The sequence below is a fragment of the Miniopterus natalensis genome, chromosome 4 (assembly GCF_054644295.1).
Source record: "Miniopterus natalensis isolate mMinNat1 chromosome 4, mMinNat1.hap1, whole genome shotgun sequence".
Lineage (NCBI taxonomy): Eukaryota > Metazoa > Chordata > Mammalia > Chiroptera > Miniopteridae > Miniopterus > Miniopterus natalensis.
The window spans coordinates 72,317,893-72,337,209 of record NC_142084.1 but is presented as its reverse complement, the minus strand read 5'-3'; the positions used below and the strand labels follow the sequence as shown (position 1 = coordinate 72,337,209).

At 53.5% G+C, this 19,317-nt stretch overlaps 1 protein-coding gene across 1 annotated transcript; it reads left to right on the top strand.

Annotated features, from left to right (window-relative positions):
- The first annotated feature begins 2,567 nt into the window (after positions 1 to 2,567).
- On the top strand, positions 2,568 to 12,081 carry CERS1 (ceramide synthase 1). The gene is made up of 6 exons (XM_016210759.2): positions 2,568 to 2,651; positions 4,830 to 4,989; positions 8,937 to 9,117; positions 10,714 to 10,875; positions 11,404 to 11,551; positions 11,783 to 12,081. The coding sequence occupies exons 2-6, from the start codon at positions 4,875 to 4,877 to the stop codon at positions 11,894 to 11,896; spliced, it is 720 nt and encodes a 239-aa protein (XP_016066245.1). The 5' UTR covers positions 2,568 to 2,651; positions 4,830 to 4,874; the 3' UTR covers positions 11,897 to 12,081.
- The last annotated feature ends 7,236 nt before the right edge of the window (positions 12,082 to 19,317 follow it).

Here is a 19,317-nt window from a genome sequence, read left to right as displayed (position 1 = left end):
CAAAGGCCCTGCGCCATACTGGGCACCATGAGCTGGACAGGGCTTCTTGCCTTTTGTCCCTAGACCAGTGTCTGAGTCCTTCCCAGGGAGGAAATAAGACACCTGAGTTCCCAGTGCCTGGCCTCATCTGCCTCATGTGGCTACCCAAACTCAGGCCGTTAGTTGCCAGAACAGGACGCAGAACAAGGGATGGCCCCTCCCTGCCTGTGTGGAGCTCAACAGGGAAGAGGTGCAGAGGTGGCCTCCCCAGGCAGGGGCATCAGTGGGGAGAGAGGAGGCCTGTTCTCAGGTGGGGCAGGAAAGGAGCACCAGCCATGGGACCTCAGCAGCCCCTTACCAGGCCCCTAGTGTCTGGGAGCCCTGGTCTCCAACTGCCAGTGCCAGGAGCTACTTTCCATTCCCGCCTTGCACCCACCTGTTGGCGGCTTCCTGTTTGGGCCTCGCCAGAATGAAACTAGAGGCTGAGCTAGGCTCGTGGGCAGGGGCCCTCTCTCATTACTGATGGGTGCCATGGACACCAGATAGTGCTGGGTGGGAGGGCAGAGTTGGGTGGTTGGGAAGATCCAGGGCTGCCCCTCAGGCAGGTCTGGACCTATGGGGGCCTGTCCAGCCAGCCCAGGACCTCTGAGCCCCTCTGCCTGCCAGGTTGGCTATGGCATTAGTCATCCAATGAGATGGTTGAATCCCTGTCTATCTGGACATTCAAAAATAGGTACAGCAGGACAGATGGTGACAAGTGCCAAGGAGAAGACTGATGGGGGGTGTCAGGGAGATACACTGAGCAAGTGACATTTGTAGGTGAAACCTGAAGTTAGAGGAGGAGATGCCCTGCCAGTACCTAGGGGAACCACATTCTTCTAGGCAGAGGCAACAGCCAATGCAAAGGTCCTGAGGCAGAACTGTGCCTGTGGTATTGAAGGACCAGGGAGAAGCCCAGTGTGACTGCAGTGGAGGGCACAAGGTGGAGAGAAGGGCAAGAGGGCAGGTAGTGAGTCTTAAGAGTTGGGCTTTTACTCTGAGTAATGGACCATGAGGACTGTAAGCAGAGAAGGCTCCCTCTGACCTCTGTGCAGGATGCCAGGTAGACCCAGGACCACATGAGACTGTGCAGGTGCAGAGAAGTGGCTGGATTCAAGAACATTCGAAGGTGGGGCCACAGAATGTGTCGCAGGACTGGATGAGATGAGAGGAAGAAGAAATGAGGGCCTCTTGACTCCCTGTTTTCACCTGTGCACCTGGTGGCTGCGTGGGACCTAGCCTAGCTCCTGCAGAGCGCACACTGATGCCTGTGTTCTGCACTTCAAAGGCTAGGGAATAATACCAGGGATGGGGGTAAAGGTGGGCAGGAGTCCTGGGGGCTGGGATGAGGGCTATCAGTGCCAGGTGAGGTGATGTCCCCAACAGGAGACCAGTGCCCTCAGTGATGGCTGTTGGGGGCTTCAGGCAGTGAATGGAATATTACCTGAGGTGGTCGCAATAAAGTCTGGTCTTGATCCAGCCTCTGAGCACAACCCCCCCCCCCCCCCCCCCGGGGGCACCCACTCACTTACTTGGCCTCCCCAAGGCCTGTGTTAACCTGCTGCAGGGGAGTCCTGCCAGGTCATCAGGGTCACAGGGAGCATTGGGTGGCCTTCAGACACAACCTAGACTTTCAGGCGCCCTGGCCACTCCTCCAGGGAGCCCCCTGATGCCTGCAGCCCCTGCCTCACACTTGAAACTCCTGAATCCTGGGTAGGTGCAGAGGAGCAAGCCTGGGTCTGCATCCGGGTCCCCAGTCCAGGAGCCCTGGGTTGGAGGGCAGTCTCCATCAGGTGTTTCTTCACCGTTGAGTGGTTAGTATCCCTTTGAGAATGAGAACAGAGGCCTTCATTTACACTAAAGCTCCTGAATAGAGTGAGGCCACTGGATGCACGGGCTGTGTACCCGGCCTCAGGGAATGGTGAAGTCTGAGGGTGGGACTGACAGGCTGGAGGGCTGGGGAGGAGGGAGTGCCCAGTTGAGGGCACTGCTTGCTGGTGCCCACTGTGCCCCTTGTTGCAGACACAGCTTAGGGGTTGGGGAGCACCGGAGGCTCGGCGCCTGAGTTTCCTCCACTAGAGAATGGGGCTGAGCGCGGGTCCGCCTCCGGGACGCGGCGTGACAACATCAGGACCTATCCCCGGTGGTCCCTGCCGTTGCCTCCCCGGGACTCAGCACCTGCGTACCCCCCAGGTCTCCGACGCCACGCCTGGTCCCGGCGTCCCCCACTGAGGCGGAGCTTACGTCTGCCCCGCCCCTCCGTCCCCAGGGCTAGGGGCGCCCCCCGCCCAGCTGCAGCGCGTGACGCCAGGCGCGCGGCTCTGGCGGCCACCGCGGGCAGGCGCAGGCAGTGGGACGGCCGGCGAGCGGACGGCATGGCGGCAGCCGCGGCGGCGGGGTCCACGGCAGGCCCGGCGGGGCCCGAGCCCATGCCGACCTACGCGCAGTTAGTGCAGCGCAGCTGGGGCAGCGCGGTGGCGGCCGCGCGGGGCTGCGTGGACTGCGGCTGGGGGCTGGCGCGCCGCGGCCTGGAGGAGCACGCGCACCTGGCGCCTCCGGAACTGCTGCTGCTGGCGCTTGGCGCACTCGGCTGGACAGCGCTGCGCTCCGCGGCCACCACGCGCCTCTTTCGGGTCAGTGCAGCTAGGGACCCGGACATGGGAGCCCCGGGCTGGGGGACCCCGGGCCACCGCGCGCCTCTTTCTGTCTCTGCGAGCTGGGTCACAGAACGTGGGGGGGTCTCGGGCTGTAGGAGCTTTGGACGCGGAGTCCTGGGCCGCCTTGTGCCCCTTTCTTGTTAGTTCGGGATGAGGGTGGGTATGGATGCGGGGGTGTGGCCGGGCCGGGGGAAACCCACGACTTTGGGTCCCCGAAAGGGGTCGGGTGTTCGTGATGTGGGGGAACCAGAGCACAACCCATTCCGGTTGGTGCGGGACAGGGGAGCCCGTGTACAGCCAGGAAAGACTCGGCCCACAGGAGCGGTTTGCTCCTGGAACCTCCGGACCATGCTGGGGGAGGGGGGCTCGGAGTCCAAGCTGGAGCGGGGGTCCGGGGTCCACGCAGCTGGCAGGGCTCCCTTGCCCGCTGCTACAGGGTAGGGGCAGAGCGGCCCTGTCTGCCTCGCGCCTCCCTGGAGTCAGCGCCCACCTCCAGGGAGGCAAAGACCTGGGCTCATCCGCCACGTTGGTGGTCGCAGCCTTGGGGAGGTGTCAGGGCCTGGGTCTGCGTCCAAGGGGCCTTGACGGAAATGCTCAGGTTTCAGCGAGCCTGGAGAGGCCACCGCCCCGGCTGGAAAGTGACCATGAGGTGACATTGGTGCCTGGCCTTGAGGAGGGGTCTGCTTTGGTAGCTGCTGGGGAAGGTGTTTGGGCCCCTAGCTCGGCTGTGACTCCCTCCTGGACCAGCTGGAGTCAATGCCCCCCAGTCTGGCTGGACGTGGCAGGGGTGCAGGGACAGAGTGCCCAGCACCAACAAAGGGGCCTTTCTCTGCTGGCCGGGAAGAGGCTGGCTCTTGTTAAGTCTGGATAGGGTGTTGTCTGGCTGCCATTGTCTGCACCCCACATCACCCACGTGGGGGAGAGACCCTGGCTGTCACCCTGCTCAGGGAGGCAGAGGCAGGTATGATAAAGTCCCCTCCATAGTTAGCCCTGGTCCCAATTGGGCTTTATTGCTCCCCCACCTTCCCAATTTCCAGCTGGGGAAGTGGGAGGAGCTGGAGGATGAGGGCCAGTACTCAAGAGGGGATGTGGTCGACCAAGGCAGAATGGGCTCCCTCCCCAAGTTCCTGAGGGAGTTGTTCCTGAGGGAGCTGGTCATGTCCCCCCTGACTTTTGGAATCCCTGAAAGTCAGGCTCCCTCCTTGGGCCCTCCCTCCCCGGCTTCTCGCCCCAATTCGAGGCTCGCCCTTCCCAAGAATAGGCGGAGGGGCTGTGTTGTTCTCCAGATCTCATCTTCTTGGCAGCAGCCTGGTTGCCAGGGGTTACCAGAGCTGGCTCCCGCTGTCTCTATGACAACTGGAGGTGCTCCAGCCCCCTCAGACTCTGGGAAGCCAGCGGGGTTTGGCCCAGCAGCTCTAGAGCCCCGCCCCACCCAGGACCCCAGAGTCGAATTCCTCTACACCTCACCACTGCATGCCCCCCTTCCCTTATGTCTTCCCTGATGTCCCCTCAGGTCACCCCATCTCACTGTACTGTCCTTTCCCTGCCCCATTATCTCTTTTGGACAAAAGAGAATGTCCTCATGGCTTCCCCCAACACCCACTTTATCTTCCCCAACCCCCTGTTCCTCTCTGGTCTCCCCAAATTCCTCCTCTGAGGCACTCTTTCCCTCACATTTCTGCCACATGAGGATCTCTTGGGGTCCCAGCCCTCCAAGTCTCCCCAGGTGTTCCCGTATTACCTTCCATGTTCTCGTCACACGTTCGCTGCTACAGCCCCCTCCATGTCTTTTTAATCCCCTACTGTTTGGCATACCCCCAGCTCCCCATGACCCCCAAGCTGCTTGACTCCCCTGTCCAGACCCCGTTGACCTCCCCTGCTTTATGCTCACATGTCCCCCTCCTCCCCTCACAGCCTACCCTCACATTTCCCTCAGGTCCCCCACTCACTCCCCTCTGCACACCTCAGCCAGACAGCTGGGCACTAAGTTTAGCCCTTGGCAGGCACACGTGGGCTCTGGTTACTCCAGGCGGCTGTGGGTCCCAGACGGCTCCTCCCCAACACTGCCCAGCTTGAGGAATCCCTGGACCTTGGTCTCCCCACCCTGAAGGAATGGCTACCAGCTCTGATGGCCACCTGTCTTCTCACCCACAGCCCCTGGCCAAGCGGTGCCGCCTCCAGCCTAGAGATGCCGCCAAGATGCCTGAGAGCGCATGGAAGTTCCTCTTCTATCTGGGCACCTGGAGCTACAGTGCCTACCTGCTCTTTGGCACTGACTACCCCTTCTTTCATGACCCACCCTCTGTCTTCTATGGTGGGTCCCTGGTGGGGTGAGGGGTGATTCTGCTCTAAACACTGAGGAGAAGGGTACATGGGAGAGCCTGTACTTGTCAGCCATCCCATGCTGGATGTCTGCCCCAGACAAGCATGATCAAGGGTCCCTGGGGACATGAAAGGGGGTACCTGACCCAGTTAGGGTTCAGGGAGACATCTTAGAGGAGGTGATCCCTTGTGTGGTTCCAGGGGGGGGGGGCTCCAGGTTTCAGGAACAGTACATGCAAAGACCCTGGGGTGTGCACAAGCTTGGTGCATGAGAAAGAGAAGGGTGGCAGAAATTTGAGTGTTATTCTAAACAGGATGGTTTATGGATTTTAAAAAGCTTCCTCTGGCCCTAACTGGTTTGGCTCAGTGGTTAGGGCATCTGTCCTTTGACTGAAGGGTCCTGGGTTTGATTCCAGCCGAGGGCACATACCTTGGTTGCAGGCTCAATCCCCACCCTTTGCTGGAGGCAACCAGTTGATGTGTCTCTCTCACATCGATATTTCTCTCTCTCTCCTCCCTTCCATTCTCTCTGAAAAGCAATGGAAAATATCCTTGGGTGAAGATAAAAAACATAAAAAGCTTCCTCTGGCTGCCACGTGGAGACAGCAGTCTTTTTTTTTAGAGAGAGAGGAGGGGAAAGAGAGAGAGCGAGGCATCGATTTGTTGTTCCACTTATTTGTGCATTCATTGGTTGATTATTGTATGCACCCTGACCAGGGGATCAAACCTGCAACCTTGGTGTATCAGGATGGTGCTCTAACCAGTTGAGCTCCCCGGCCAGGGCTGAGACAGTAAAGTCTTGGGTAGCAGGGTCCAGGGAGGAGGTGAGGGACCAGTGTGGTTTGGACCAGCTTGGCAAAGAGATAAAGATGGAGAGAAGTGGCTGCATCCATGGATTGGGTTAGATGTGAGGGTGGTCAAGGCCTGAGCTCTGAGTAGAAAGGGCAGGAGGGTGACTGCACTGTCCTCTATTACCAACAGGCAGGCCAGTATAGGAATCTTGGCCTGTGATGGGGGATGGGAGGTCAGGGTCTTCTGTTCCTGTGCTGACCACCAGGCCATGTATCATGGACATGCTTCCTGCCATGTGACATAAACAGCCTGAGAGGGCTCCTGGTGGTGCCGTAGGAGGGCTGGGCATGGAGCCTCTGCATTGCAGGGTCCTGGTAACAAGCACTGGGTTTACTGGGCACCCAGATGTCTTCATGGGATTGTGCTACCCACATGGCCATTTTCCCATGCCCATTCCCCACGTGGTAAATTTCTAGAGGAGAAGTTTTAGCTGTCAGTCAATTTTCCTGTATGCAAATAAACCATAATTGAACTCTCTTAAAATTTCAGGCATGGAGTTGCCTCTGCCATCTTATAAATCATGCTAAGATACCATGCTTCTTTGCATGCTCATTTTTTGAGTACCAACTGTGTACCAGGTTGTGAGCAGGTCAGAGAAAGCCTCCAACAGACAGTGAAATACAAAATCTGTTAACAGTGAAAAGTGCTGATGGGAAAACTTTGGGGAGGGAGAGGAAGGAGTACGGGGTGTGTGTGAAGGAGGAGGGGGCATTTTCTACAACAATGCGGATGGCTCCACTAAAAGTGACTTTTGAGTGAGGACCTGGAGGAGCCTGAAGTAGATAGGAAACACATTCCTGGTGGATCAGGAGCAGAGAGAAGCTCACCTGGCCAGGGCGGGGGGTGAGGAGGGCAGGTGAGTGGCAAGGGTATATACCAGGGGCCTGTGAGGAGAGGAGGGGGGTCCAACCAGGACAGGGCTGAGCAAAGGAAAGAAGTTGTTGATTTGAGAAATGTTTTGAAGGCAGAGCTGATAGGATTTGCCACCAAACCAGAGGTGGGTATGAGAGAGGAGGGTCTGGGCCCCCTCAGTGAAATGGGGGGTCAGGAAGGGTGGGGCTGGGGGCAACCAGGAGCTGGGTTTGGGAAGCCCAGGGTCCTGATATTGGAGGGGGGGAGGGAGGGAGGGAGGGAGGGAGGAGCGATATGAAGTATCCAGAGCAACAGGTGGGACGTGTATGGAGAGGAGGCTAGAGGTCCATGGACAGAGCCTGGCCCTCCAACGTGGCGAGGGGCAGATGAAGTCTGGATGGTGAGTTATGTGTCCCCCTCTCCCCCCTGCCTCAGCTATGAGGCCTGAGGCTGGAGGGGGAATGCTCACTCCCTGTAAGTCTTGCCTGTGTAATAGGTGGAAAATTTGGTGTCCTCTTTCCACAGTGGGCTCTGCATCGCGGTGCTCTGTGTGCCCTCATTGCGAGGAGGTACAGAGGCGCCTGGCAGTTGTGTGTGTGTGTGTGGGGAGGAGCCTCCACTAACTGCAGCATTCCCGAAGTGTGGTTTTGCTGTCGAGCTTTAAGAAGCCCTTGGACGTGTTAAACTGGGGGGAGACTAGATCTGATTTGTAGGAGTTTTGCTTTTTTCTTTTTTTTTATTAGGTAAAATGCTCATAATATAAAATTAACCATTTTGGCCAGACACAAAAAGACAAGTACTGTGAGTCCACTTACAGGAGGTCCCGAGAGGAGTCAGATTCCTAGAGACAGAATGTAGATTCCTAGAGACAGGGTCTGGAGGAGGGAGGATGGGGAGGGGGTGTTTAACAAGGACACAGGTTCAGTTTTACAACATGAAAAGAGTTCTGGAAAGGGATGGTTGCACAACAGTGTGAATGTAGCTAATGCTACAGAACTTAAACATGGTTAAGAAGGTTAAAGTTTATGTGGACTGTTTATTTCTGGCTTCATGTTTTCTAGGTTCATCCACATTTTAGTGTGTGTCAGTGTGTCTTTTTTGTGGCTGAGTAATATTCCATTGTGTGGAAGGACCACATTCTGTTCATCCTTTATCTATTGATGGGTTGTTTTTGGCACCTGTGACTAGTGCTGCTGTGGACATGTGTGTACAAGTGCCTGAGTCCCTGTTTTCAGTCCCCTTGAGCACACACCTAAGAGTGGAATTGCTGGGTGGTGGCATCTGTGTATTCATAGCCTTTGAGCCCCCATGGGGACAGTGGACAGTTGGGAACACACTCAGAGGCAAGGAGGAGCTGGGGCAGTGCTGGGTGCCTGGACGAGGGTAGGGGCAGCGGGGGGCTGGGGAAGTGAGCCAAGACATGGACCAAAGAGGGGACCCTGGATGGGGATCTGAATGGATCTCATTTGCAGGAGTGGCCAGAGCACAGATGAAGGGTTATCAAGAGGCAGGGCCGTGGGTGGAGTCTAGGAAACAGCAGGGCTCTTGGGTCATGAGGGCCTGGCTCCTGGTCACTGAGTTAGGGGTGGGACAGAGGAGTGGCCAGTGAGCAGAGTTCCAGGTCAATGGGCAGACCCCTTGGTCCTGGTAATGGGCGGAGAAGAGAGGTGGTGGGAGAATGGGGGGTCAGCATTGCCAAGAAGGGGCAAGACCTGAGTGAAAGTGGGCACAAGTGCCAGGAGTGGAGGAGGTGGCAGGAGGAGGGCAAGGGAGGCCAGAGACCACCTAGAGAGAGCCCATATTCCTTGGCATCAACGGGGTCTACTTCAGCTGCTGTGCCAGTACTATGAGGTGGGCAGCAGCCTCCATCCAGTTAGGAATTTGCTGGGGGAGGGGGAGGCTGGAACAGGAACATGCCCACTGGCTGGAGAGTGCCTGGTAATTAAGAGAAGACAGGAAGGGCAACCAGGGCAGAGTCGGAAATCCTGCAAGGGACTGATTTCAGGGGTAGGAGCACCTTTTTCTATAAAACTAAAACTTATCTAGAAAATAATGCCTATTCATAAAAAATAACAGAGAATCGGGGATGGAAAACCAGTGGTCAGTACAGCTGCAGAGACACATGGACTGCCCTGGCATGGGGAGGACTCATGCCTGGCTTGAGAGCATGTGGGGGTCACTCAGAGATTCTGGAGGCCCTGCAGGTCCCTGATGACATGGTCTGGCTCTCCTCAGACTGGACACCAGGCATGGCGGTGCCACGGGACATCGCAGCCGCCTATCTGCTGCAGGGAAGCTTCTATGGCCATTCCATCTACGCCACGCTGTACATGGATGCCTGGCGCAAGGACTCAGTGGTTATGCTTGTTCACCATGTGGTTACCCTGGTCCTCATCATCTCCTCCTATGCCTTCCGGTGAGTCCAGAAGGGTGGAGGGCACTGCATGAACAAGGGCAGGAGGCTGGCACAGGGCAAAAGCTAATGTCTTAGGGAAGGAGGCATCAGGGTGTTCATGGGGGAAAGATTCCAGAGGGATGGGGTGGAAAAGGTATAGGGAGCCCCCACCCCACCCAGCCCCATCCATCCCCCTCCAACCCTGCTAGGATGGCACCCTTGGCCAGGTCACATAGCAAGTGTTTCCTGAATACCTGCCATGTGGCAGGTGCTGCTGGGACCACAGCCATGAATAACAGATAAACTTTGGTGTTTTAGAGCCCACACGTGATCACTGATCCTATCCAAACCACAACCCCGCTGATTGCTTTAAAATCCACCCCAATTTCAAAGGCAAAGGAATGAAAATATCTTGCCAAGGCCTCTGTTACATCCATTACATGTTGAAATGACAATAATGACAATATTTTGGATATACTGAGTTAATTAGAATATATTATTTTAATCTCCTTTTTTTTAAAACATGGTTGATAGAAAATCTAAAATGAGGTCTACACTCTTGTTTGGTTCCTATTAGCCTAGCTGCTCTAGGTGCACCCTCCAATACAGTAGCTGCTGGTGGCTATTTCAACTTTAATTAAGCTTAAATAAAATCACACGTCCTGTTCCTCATCCACAACTCCACATTTCCGCTGCTCAGTGGCCACATCTGGGTGGTAGCTCGCATGTTGTATAATGCAGGCTTAGAACATTCCTGTTCTAGAAAATTCTGTTAGCACTGCTCTGGAGTATAAAATCAAATGACAGCTCCCTCCCCCCAAAAAAGGAAAAAGAAAGCAAAGAATTAACAGTTTGTTTGAAAGAATTAATATGGAGAAAAATCAAGTCAGAATATAAGGACGGCAGGGGCGGTGAGGTTTAGGTGGGGTGGGTGAGGTGAGGTGGCAGGTGAGAAAGACTGAGGAGGTGAAGGAAGACTGAACACTGGGGAGGTGCATGTTAGGTGCTGGGAACAGCACGGGCCTACAACAGGAAGACCAAGTGGGGACCAAGACATGGTGAGAGAGACCCGTGGCCCCATCCAGGCTGAATTCAGGACCCTTGGCTCAAACAGTGGTAAGGGGAATATTGGGGAGGGCCAAGGGGATGGCTTTCAGGCTTCTTTAGACCCTAGTGGGGACACTGCATTTCCTAGGCATCTGCAGCCCACAGCAAAGTTCAGGTTAATCCTACAGACCTGGGAATGTTGGCCAGTGTATGGGGGATCTGGACACAGAATGGCCCTGGCCTGTGAGAGTCAGGGGTCATGGAAGGTCAGAGGTCACAGAGATGTGGAAGGATTAGAGAAAGAACTTTCAGGAAGGCTCCTGGACCACCTGGGGACAGTGAGATGAGGACGGTGAGGGCCCAGGTGGGGCTGCCACCAGGTGAGTACAGTCTGGGTGCTGCAGCTGACCTGGTCCTGTAGGGGGATGGGCAAGGCAGGTGGGCCAGGGAGGGTGGCCCAGAAAGGCAGGGAAGCTGTGGCCCAGGGGCCTGTCTTGGGGTCCTCAGTGCAGGGTTTTGGACCCAGTGTGACCTGCCCTCTCCCCTCTCCCGCCCCGCTTCCCTCCTCAGGTACCACAACGTGGGCATTCTGGTGCTCTTCCTTCATGACATCAGCGACGTGCAGTTGGAGTTCACCAAGCTCAATGTTTATTTCAAGTCCCGTGGAGGCTCCCACCATCCTCTGCACGCCCTGGCTGCGGACCTGGGCTGCCTCAGCTTCAGCCTCAGCTGGTGAGCAGGAGGGCGGGGGCGGGAGGGGCGGGGCTTATGAGAAGGGGCGGAGTAGGCGTGGGAGGGGGTCGGCCTGGCGGGAAGGGTGGGTCCAGGTGGGGAAGAGGTGGGGCTTGTGGGAAGGGGAGGGGCCAGTCAGGGACTGAGATGGGCCTGGTGGGAGGGGGTGGGCACTGGATGGGGTGGGCGGGGCTATGCAGGGAAGAAGGCAGGCCTGGTGGGGGGGAGGGGCCAGTCAAGCGAGGGGCGGAGCTTGTGGGAAGTGGCCGGGCCTGCGGGAAGGCGACGGGCCTGCGATGTCGAGGCCTGGCAGGGAAGGGCAGGAGATGAAAAGAGTTGGAAAGGAGTGTGGTTGGGCAGGAAACAACTGAGCAGGAATAGAGATAAATGGCAGGGGCAACCGGACAAGGATGGGTGGGGATGAGCAGAGACAGAGAGATGAGGTCGGGTGGCATTGGACAGGGACTGTATGGCGCCACCCTCCCTCTCTTGCCCACAGCCTCCCTGACCTGTTTTTCCCCACCACAGGTTCTGGTTTCGTCTCTACTGGTTCCCACTCAAGGTCCTGTATGCCACATGCCACTGCAGCCTGCGCTCTGTGCCTGACATTCCCTTCTACTTCTTCTTCAACACACTCCTGCTGCTTCTCACTGTCATGAACCTTTACTGGTTCCTGGTGAGTCAGTCTCCTACAACTACTCACCCACCTGCTTCCTCAGCCGGCAGTCCTATTCTCTTTCCTGGCTAGTGGTCCAGGTGCAGGCCCTTCTCAGGCATATCCAGGGAGGGGCATGTTAGGCAATAGGAACAGCACATGCAAAGGGCCTGTGGCAGGAGCGCATGGCCATTAGGAGGGCAGCATGGTCAGGGAAGGCTCTTTTCTCACCTGTGCCTTCCCCTCCCACAGTACATCGTGGCTTTTGCCGCCAAGGTGCTGACGGGCCAGGTTCGCGAGCTGAAGGATGTACGGGAATACGATGCAGCAGAGGCCCCGAGCCCCAAGCCCAGCAAAGCTGAGTGAGTGTGGAGGGGCTGCTGCCCCGGGTTCGTTCCTTTAGTCACACCTGTCAGTCTGAGCGCGCACTATGGGCAGGCCCTGGAGACACAGCAGCGGATGAGGCCGTAGCAGACGCTGCCCCTGGAGCCTTCGTCCAACACAGAGACTGCAGTAAAGGCATGGATGGTGTAGTGGTGGAGTTAGATGCTATAAGGATAGATACTGAGGAGGTGAAAGGGAGCTTGGGATTGGGCAGAGTGATGAGGGGCAAGAATCAGGGTGTCGTCAATGGAGCAGTGAGGGCCAAGCCAATTGGCTGGTGTGGTCGGGGTGGCTGGAGCAGGCAAGTGAGGGCCCTGTCGGTGGTGAGGAGCAGCCATTGGTCAGGGAGTGGAGATGGGAAGGAGGGGGTGCCACAGGCAGCTTAGAGAGCCCATGATCTGCCCATGTTGATGCTCCCCGGCCCCCTGACTACCCAAGCAGGAGATGGGGCTGGGACCTGGGGGCTCAGACACAGTCTGGCCCAGGTGGGAGTCCTAGGGAAGGAGAAAAAAAGAGGCCTGGTAAAGCATCCTGGAGCAGGGCCTCCAGGACTTCTCAGTCCTGGGATGTGAGCCCCTTGCCTACAAGGGCCCCAGGAGTGAACAGAGGAAGGTTTGAGTGACAAGCAGGGTCCAGGGTGTGCAGTGCCCTGGAGGGAACTTGAGGGGTGTTTGAGCAGGTGGGAAATCAGGGTGCTGACCACAGGGACCTCCAGTTTAGCCTCTGGGGGGGTCATCAGTGACCAACCTAGGAATGGTGGTTGTGGGGAAGCAGAGGGCTCACAGCTCAATGAGGTGGGTCAAGATGGGTGACAAGGAGGATGAGAGAGGCAGAGATTTTTAAAATCTATGTGAAAGACGAGATGAGATGCAGAAAACTGGGGCATTGCCAGGACAGAGCGTGGAATCAAGGGAGGACTCTCCAGGCCAGTTCAAATAAAGAGAAGCACTTTGCACCCACCAACATGGGACTATAGGCGGTGTGCACCTAGGCCAGAAAGCCAGAGCCCAGGGTAGGGTGGGACCAGACAGGTGAATGAAGATCATGAACATAGGGCTGGGCAGCAAGTGAGGTGTCCCAGTGGTCGGATCCCAGCTCTGTTGTAGAACTGACAAGACTTGCTTTGGATGTTGGTAAAATTGAAATAAAAGAATCGAAGATGACCCAAGACTTCTGGCTCAAGCTGCCGTTTACCAAAATGGGAGTCAGGCAGAGTTCTGTGTGCCAGTGGGGGTAAGGGGTAGGCATCTGCTTTGGGGGGTGTTTGATTATTGATGTCCAGGGATCATGAGTCGAGAATTCTGCTGAGAGGTGAGTCAAGTCTCAGCAAGGAGTGTGACTGACCCTCAGAGGCGTCCAGAAACAGCAGTGGCTAAGAGAACTCCAGAGGCAGAGGAGGAGAGGCACCTGCTTGGCCAAATCTAAAAATCTGAAAGGTTTTCCTGCTATAGAACAGTAAACTTCTGGTGGAGTCCTTGTAAATGCAAAGCCAAGATCATACCCCCAGCGCTGCCTGGTGCTGCTCCCTGCTCTGTCTCTCTCAGAGAATGTCCAACCAGAATGTGGGTTGAGGGCCTGGTACTTGCTAGCATTCCCACTAGGATGGCAGCGTGTGAACTCCACAGGATATGACAGGGCATTACAGGGGACACACTGCCATGATCAACCCCATGGGCACCACCAACAGAACTCGATTCCCCAAGGATGGCTAAAGTTAGCACAGTTGGGTATAAAGATGGGGTAGTCAGGATGCCTCAAAATCATCAGGTCGTGAAAAACAAGGAGACTGCAGACCTGTCCCAAATCAGAGGACTGAATGCAATGTGGGATCCTGGACCAGAAAAAGGACAGCCATGGAAAAACTGGGAAATCCAAATAAAGTCTGCAGTTTAGTTCATAGCATTGTCCCAGCATTGGTTGCTTAGGGTGACAAATGTACTGTGGAGAGTAAGACATTAACATTTGGGAAGCTGGTCAGAGCTACACTGGAGTTCTCTGTACTATCGTTGCAATGTTTCTGCAATTCTAAAATAAAAAATTTATATAAAAAATAAAAGGCATGAGTGACCATCAAAAACAGCATTGGATGTTATATTACTTCCCTGGGGCTGCTGTAACCAAGTACCACAGACTGGGTGACTTAAAACAACAGACATTTATTCTCTCTCAGTTCTGGAAGCTGAACGTCTGAAATCAAGTTGTCAGCAGTGTCACGCTCTCTCTGAAGGCTCTAGGGGAGGATCCTTCCTGTCTCTTCCAGTTTCTGGGGCTCCAGGTGTTCCTTGGCTTGTGGCTACATCACTCCGATCTCTGCCTCTTTCTTCACATGGCCTTCTCTTTTCTCTGGCTTTTCTGTCTTAAATTCCTTCATTTAATTACATCTGCAAAGACTCTTTCCAAATGAAGTCACATTCATAGGTTCCAGAGATTAGGATGTGGACCTCTCTTTTCAGGGACCACCATTCAATCTACTAAACCTGTTAAGGCTCACATGATTAGACAACTGAAGAGAAAATCAGTAAATTAAAAGCTGTGAAGAAATGACCCAGAATGCAGCAAAAACAGATGGCAACTATAGCAGCTAGAATTTTAAGAATGACCTGTTCTAGCTGAATTCTAATGGGAGTCAGGTGGGGAGAGACAATATGAGAAGACATAATGCTAAGAATTTTCCAGAAAGTGGCAAGACATCAATCATAAGCAGGATGAATGAAAAGGCATCCGTGCCCCAAACATATCATACTGAAAATGTGAAACAGCTACAGAAAACAAGAGATGACCTACGAAACAATGACAGATAAACAAGGGATGCTAGATGACCACGGAGTAAAGTATCACCTCAAGTGCTAAAATGAAGTAACAAGCAACCAGGAATTTCGTACACAATTTTAAAAATAATTATTCAAGCTCTGGACAGTGTGGGTCAGTGGTTAGAGCGTCGGCCCACACACCAAATGGTCATGGGTTCAATTTCCGGTCAAGGGTACATACCTGGGTTGCAGGTCGATTCCAAGGTCGGGGTGTGTGTGGGAGGTTGCCAGTCCACGTGTCTCTCACATTGATGTTTCTCTCTCTTTCCTCCCCCCGCCTCCCTTCCATCCTCTCTAAAAATCAATGGAAAAAATTACCCTCGCGTGAGGATTAACAACAACAAAAACACACATACAAAAAAAGTTACTCAAGAGGCAGAAACAAACACTAAGAAAGTTATATTTCAGAAAACAGGAAAGCTTTATCAAGAAGCAGATCAGTCCGGCCGGTGTGGCTCAGTGGTTGAATGTGGCCCCCATGAGCCAGGAGATCACAGTTCGGTTCCCAGTCAGGGCACTTGCCCAGGTTGCGGGCTCGAGCCCCAGTAGGGGGCGTGTAGGAGGCAGCCGATCCATAATTCTCTCATGGATGTTTCTCTTTCTCTCTCCCTCTCCCTTGCCCTCTCCCTTCCTCTTTCTGAAATCAGTAAAAGCATATTTTTTTTTAAAAAAAGGAAGCCAATCAGCAGAGAAACTGATACATATCTGGGTAAACATTTTAAATCTCTAACTTGAGAGATATAAAATAATTAGAACTAACATATTAAATATCAAAACAGGATTTTGCAAGAGGGTGGGGATTACCTTTTAGGCTGTATTATTAGGTACTTGTGTTAACACTATCAGAGTTAACAAAAAACAGGTACAAAATAAATGCAAAAAGGAAGGTTAGAAAAGGCAGCATAAATAATGCAAAATAAGAGGGTAGAATCTCAAATATTAGGCATTCAAATAAACATACATCATGACAGTTAAGAGACTGGCTTTAAAAAAAAAAAAATCTACCTTTATAGTATTAAAAATTAAAAGACTTCAACTCCAGGGTACATAGGACAGGAAGAGACATTCAAGTGTAATTCTTGATCTGGAATGTGCCACATGATGCAGTCCTGAACCTCGGAGTGATGGGACCGCAAGAGGTACAGTTTATACTTTGTGCTCCTCACCCAGCAACTCAGACGCAGGGTGAACGATGTTCTTTTTAAAATCAGGAACATTTCTCAGAATTGATCATAGCAAGCCACAGGGGTAACCTCAATTGCTCAGAACCAGATCACACGGACCATATAGACAAAAATTCAGTTAGGTTTGAAAACAGTAAGAAAAAGACAACTGAGAACCACTTTGAAGTAATTCAGGAGAAACAAAGGCTATGGCAATTAAGTAGCACCGACCCCTTCCTCTCCCAGCCCTGTCTTCACTCCTCCTTCCTCCCTCTGTTCTCTTTCCTGATTTATCCCCACAACTGGGCCACACTGGGCGTCTGGTAGACCATCCTCCTGGACTGACTCAGCCCCCTTGCCCTGGTCAGACCTGGCACCTTGATCTGAAGGGCATCATCCTCAGGGGTTGCGGGGACTGCCATCCACCAAGGGGCCCTCTCCCCATTCTGAGCCCGCAACCAACCCAATGATACCTGACTGCTTTGTACATCCAGTTTTCCAACACTGCCCCTGCTGTGTCTAATGAGCTGTGACCCACATGTCTGGCTCATGCTGAAGCACCAGCATGGGCCAGAGGGTCCTCGGTGATGCCTGCACAGTGGCAGCATTCCTGCTCTTCCTTGATTCTCCCTTCTCAGTCGTCAACTGCCGTCTCCATCGTCCCCGTGGCTGACAACATGGCCTCTGTGTCCTCAGGAAAACAGTAGTGGCTGATGAGACATCCACCCTCGCACTGGTCGGCTGCTTCAGTGGATGGTCCATCTCCCTCCAAGGCCACCGTCCAGGGCCAGGGACATCCAGCTTTTTTCCTGTTCAGGATATTCTGATCAGAGAGATATAGCCTCTTTCTCTATCCTTCCTTCACCAGCCTGGCCCACTTCTTTCCCTCCCTTGCGGCAGAATCCCTCCATTCTCGAACCCACCCCACTCTGGGGTCCTCCACCCACTACTCCCTGGGACCACTCCTGTCCGCTCTACCAAGGCCTTCTTGGTGCTAAACCTGGGGTCACCTCCCCTTCTTTTTTTTTTTTTTTTTAAGTTTTATTGAGACAATTCACATACCATACAATTCACCCATTTACCCTGTATAATTAAATGTTTTCAGTCCATTCACAGAGTTGTGCAACCATTACTACAGTTTTAGAACATTTTCATTACCCTCAAAAGAAACCTCACACCCAGCCCAGTACCCCCTTAAGCATCCATCAGTCTGCTCTGCACTTTAAAAAAATTTTTTTTTCTGAGTTTATCTGAGCCAAACTGAAGACATATGCAGGGAAGCAAGATCTCAGATGCGCCACTGCTCCCCACTTCCTGACATCCTTCACTCCACCTCTTGGTACTTCCTGCTTGGTCTCTGGCCTCCCCACCAGCTGCTTCTCCCCTGGGGCCCTTTCATGTAATCCACCCCAACTTCAGGTTTCTCTGCCACCTTCAAGTGCTCCTCTGAGCACCATTCTGTCTCCGGCGTCTGCTTAACATTCTAAGCAAAATGTCATTCTTCCTAAATATCCCAAATCGGCCTGGCCGGCTGTGGCTCAGCGGTTGAGCGTCAACCTAGGATCCAGGCGATCGGGGTTCGATTCCCGGTCAGGGCACATGCCCGGGTTGCAGGCTTGATCAATGACTCTGTCATCATTGATGTTTCTATCTCTCTCTCCTTCTCCTTTCCTCTCTCTGAAATCAATAAAGATATATTTAAAATATCACAAATTGACCCCATCTCCACTACCTCTCCTGAATATATGTCCATCAGAGTTTACGGCAATTCCGAGTGAAGACCTTGGGAAGCCCCCGCGCTCCCCTTCTCCTTATTCTCCAGCAAACATCCAGATTCCATCCGAGTTACTGGCTGTCATCTCCCACCGCCTTCCTCCCTCGCCTGATTCTCTTGCCCACAGTGCTGCACTGAAACTGAAAAGTGTAACTCTGTTATCTAGAGAAGCCAACAACCCCTCCCTTCCGAAAAAATACTACCACTGTTTATGAAGGAGGAGGGGCACTTGGAAACTTGTGCATAAAACGATCCAGAATCACCAGGAAAGTCCTGATAAAAAGGATTGGGGCAGTGGTACCGATCCCTAAAGTTGTTAAACTTAGTATAAAAGAACAGGAATTAAAACTGTGTGGGAGCACAGCCCAGTCATCACACTTGAGCAAATAATAAAGGTCACGGGAAGGAAGGAAGGACTGTTAGAGAACATGGTGGGACACTTGGAGACCATCTGGAGATTATCTTGCATCCGCTCCCAGGGCAAACTCCGATGGGTCAAAGATGTTGACGCAGAAGTGAAAACCGAACTCCAACCAGAGCCAGAAATGGGACACTGTCGTCTGGCAATTAAACTATGTATGAGAAGAGTCCAGAAGCCAGGAACTTCACTCTGCTTGTCTAAAGGACTGACAGACAAAGCCAGAGGACAATGGACACGTGGAGATCTGTGTAGGGCTCATCTATAACCTCACAGATAAAGGGCGCCTACTGGTTCGGCGAGAGAAAGAGCAGTGAGCCACAGGAAAAGCAGTGAGGATAGGATTAGTGCCCCCAGGAAGGGACAGCCAGCGGCTCGAGCCCAAGGGAAGGACAAATTAAAGTGACCTAAACCATCTTCTCAAGGAAAGTCTATGTTCTTATGTGAAAGAGTGTCTGCTAGTGTCTTTAAGGTCACACCCCAGGAGTGGCTAGGGCCAACGGTGGGTTTTCTACCCTTCCTGATGTCTAGATCATGAGAATGTATCACTAGCTAAAAAAACTTAATACATTTGTGTGTAAACTACACTGTAGAACCCAGTTCTACAGCGACCAGGAGACCGAGTGCAGAGGCATAAAGAGTTCCTGTAAGAGGGAACAGGAGTGGCCAATGGCCATGACATTAGGCTGCAGAAAGTTGCCATCTGGGCACCAGCTGGCTGGTTAAACAGGGTGCACTCTGAGCTTTGGCACAGGTGGTGAGGAGCAGGGACAGGAGCCCCTGTCAGGTCCATGCAGGTGGGCCTGGGCAGACCCCAGAGCACAGGCCTCCTCCCCATCAGAACCTCAGAAACTTGCAGGGAAAGTGGAATTAATGGAGAGGAGCAGTGGGCACAGGAGAGATCTAAAAGTGTCACATTTTTGGAAAATTGAAGACATCTTTATAGAAGTTTGAAATACGCAAACCACTCACATTGTTTAGAAGTTAGGGGCCTTTCTCTGGGCTTACGCTGGACACTTAGCATATTGATTTGAGTTTTAAAATATCATGTAATTTGTTTTAGAAACATGGAATGAAAGTAAGGGCTGCAGCAGTATAGACAGACGGTGGATGGAGAATGACAGGGCAGGGAAGCCTGTCCTGGTGGGGTGGGGGCCACTGGAGCAGGCAAGCCTGCCCTGGAGGGTGGCAGGGGCCTCTGGCCAGTTCTGCATTTTGGGGAGGGGAGGAGAATGAAG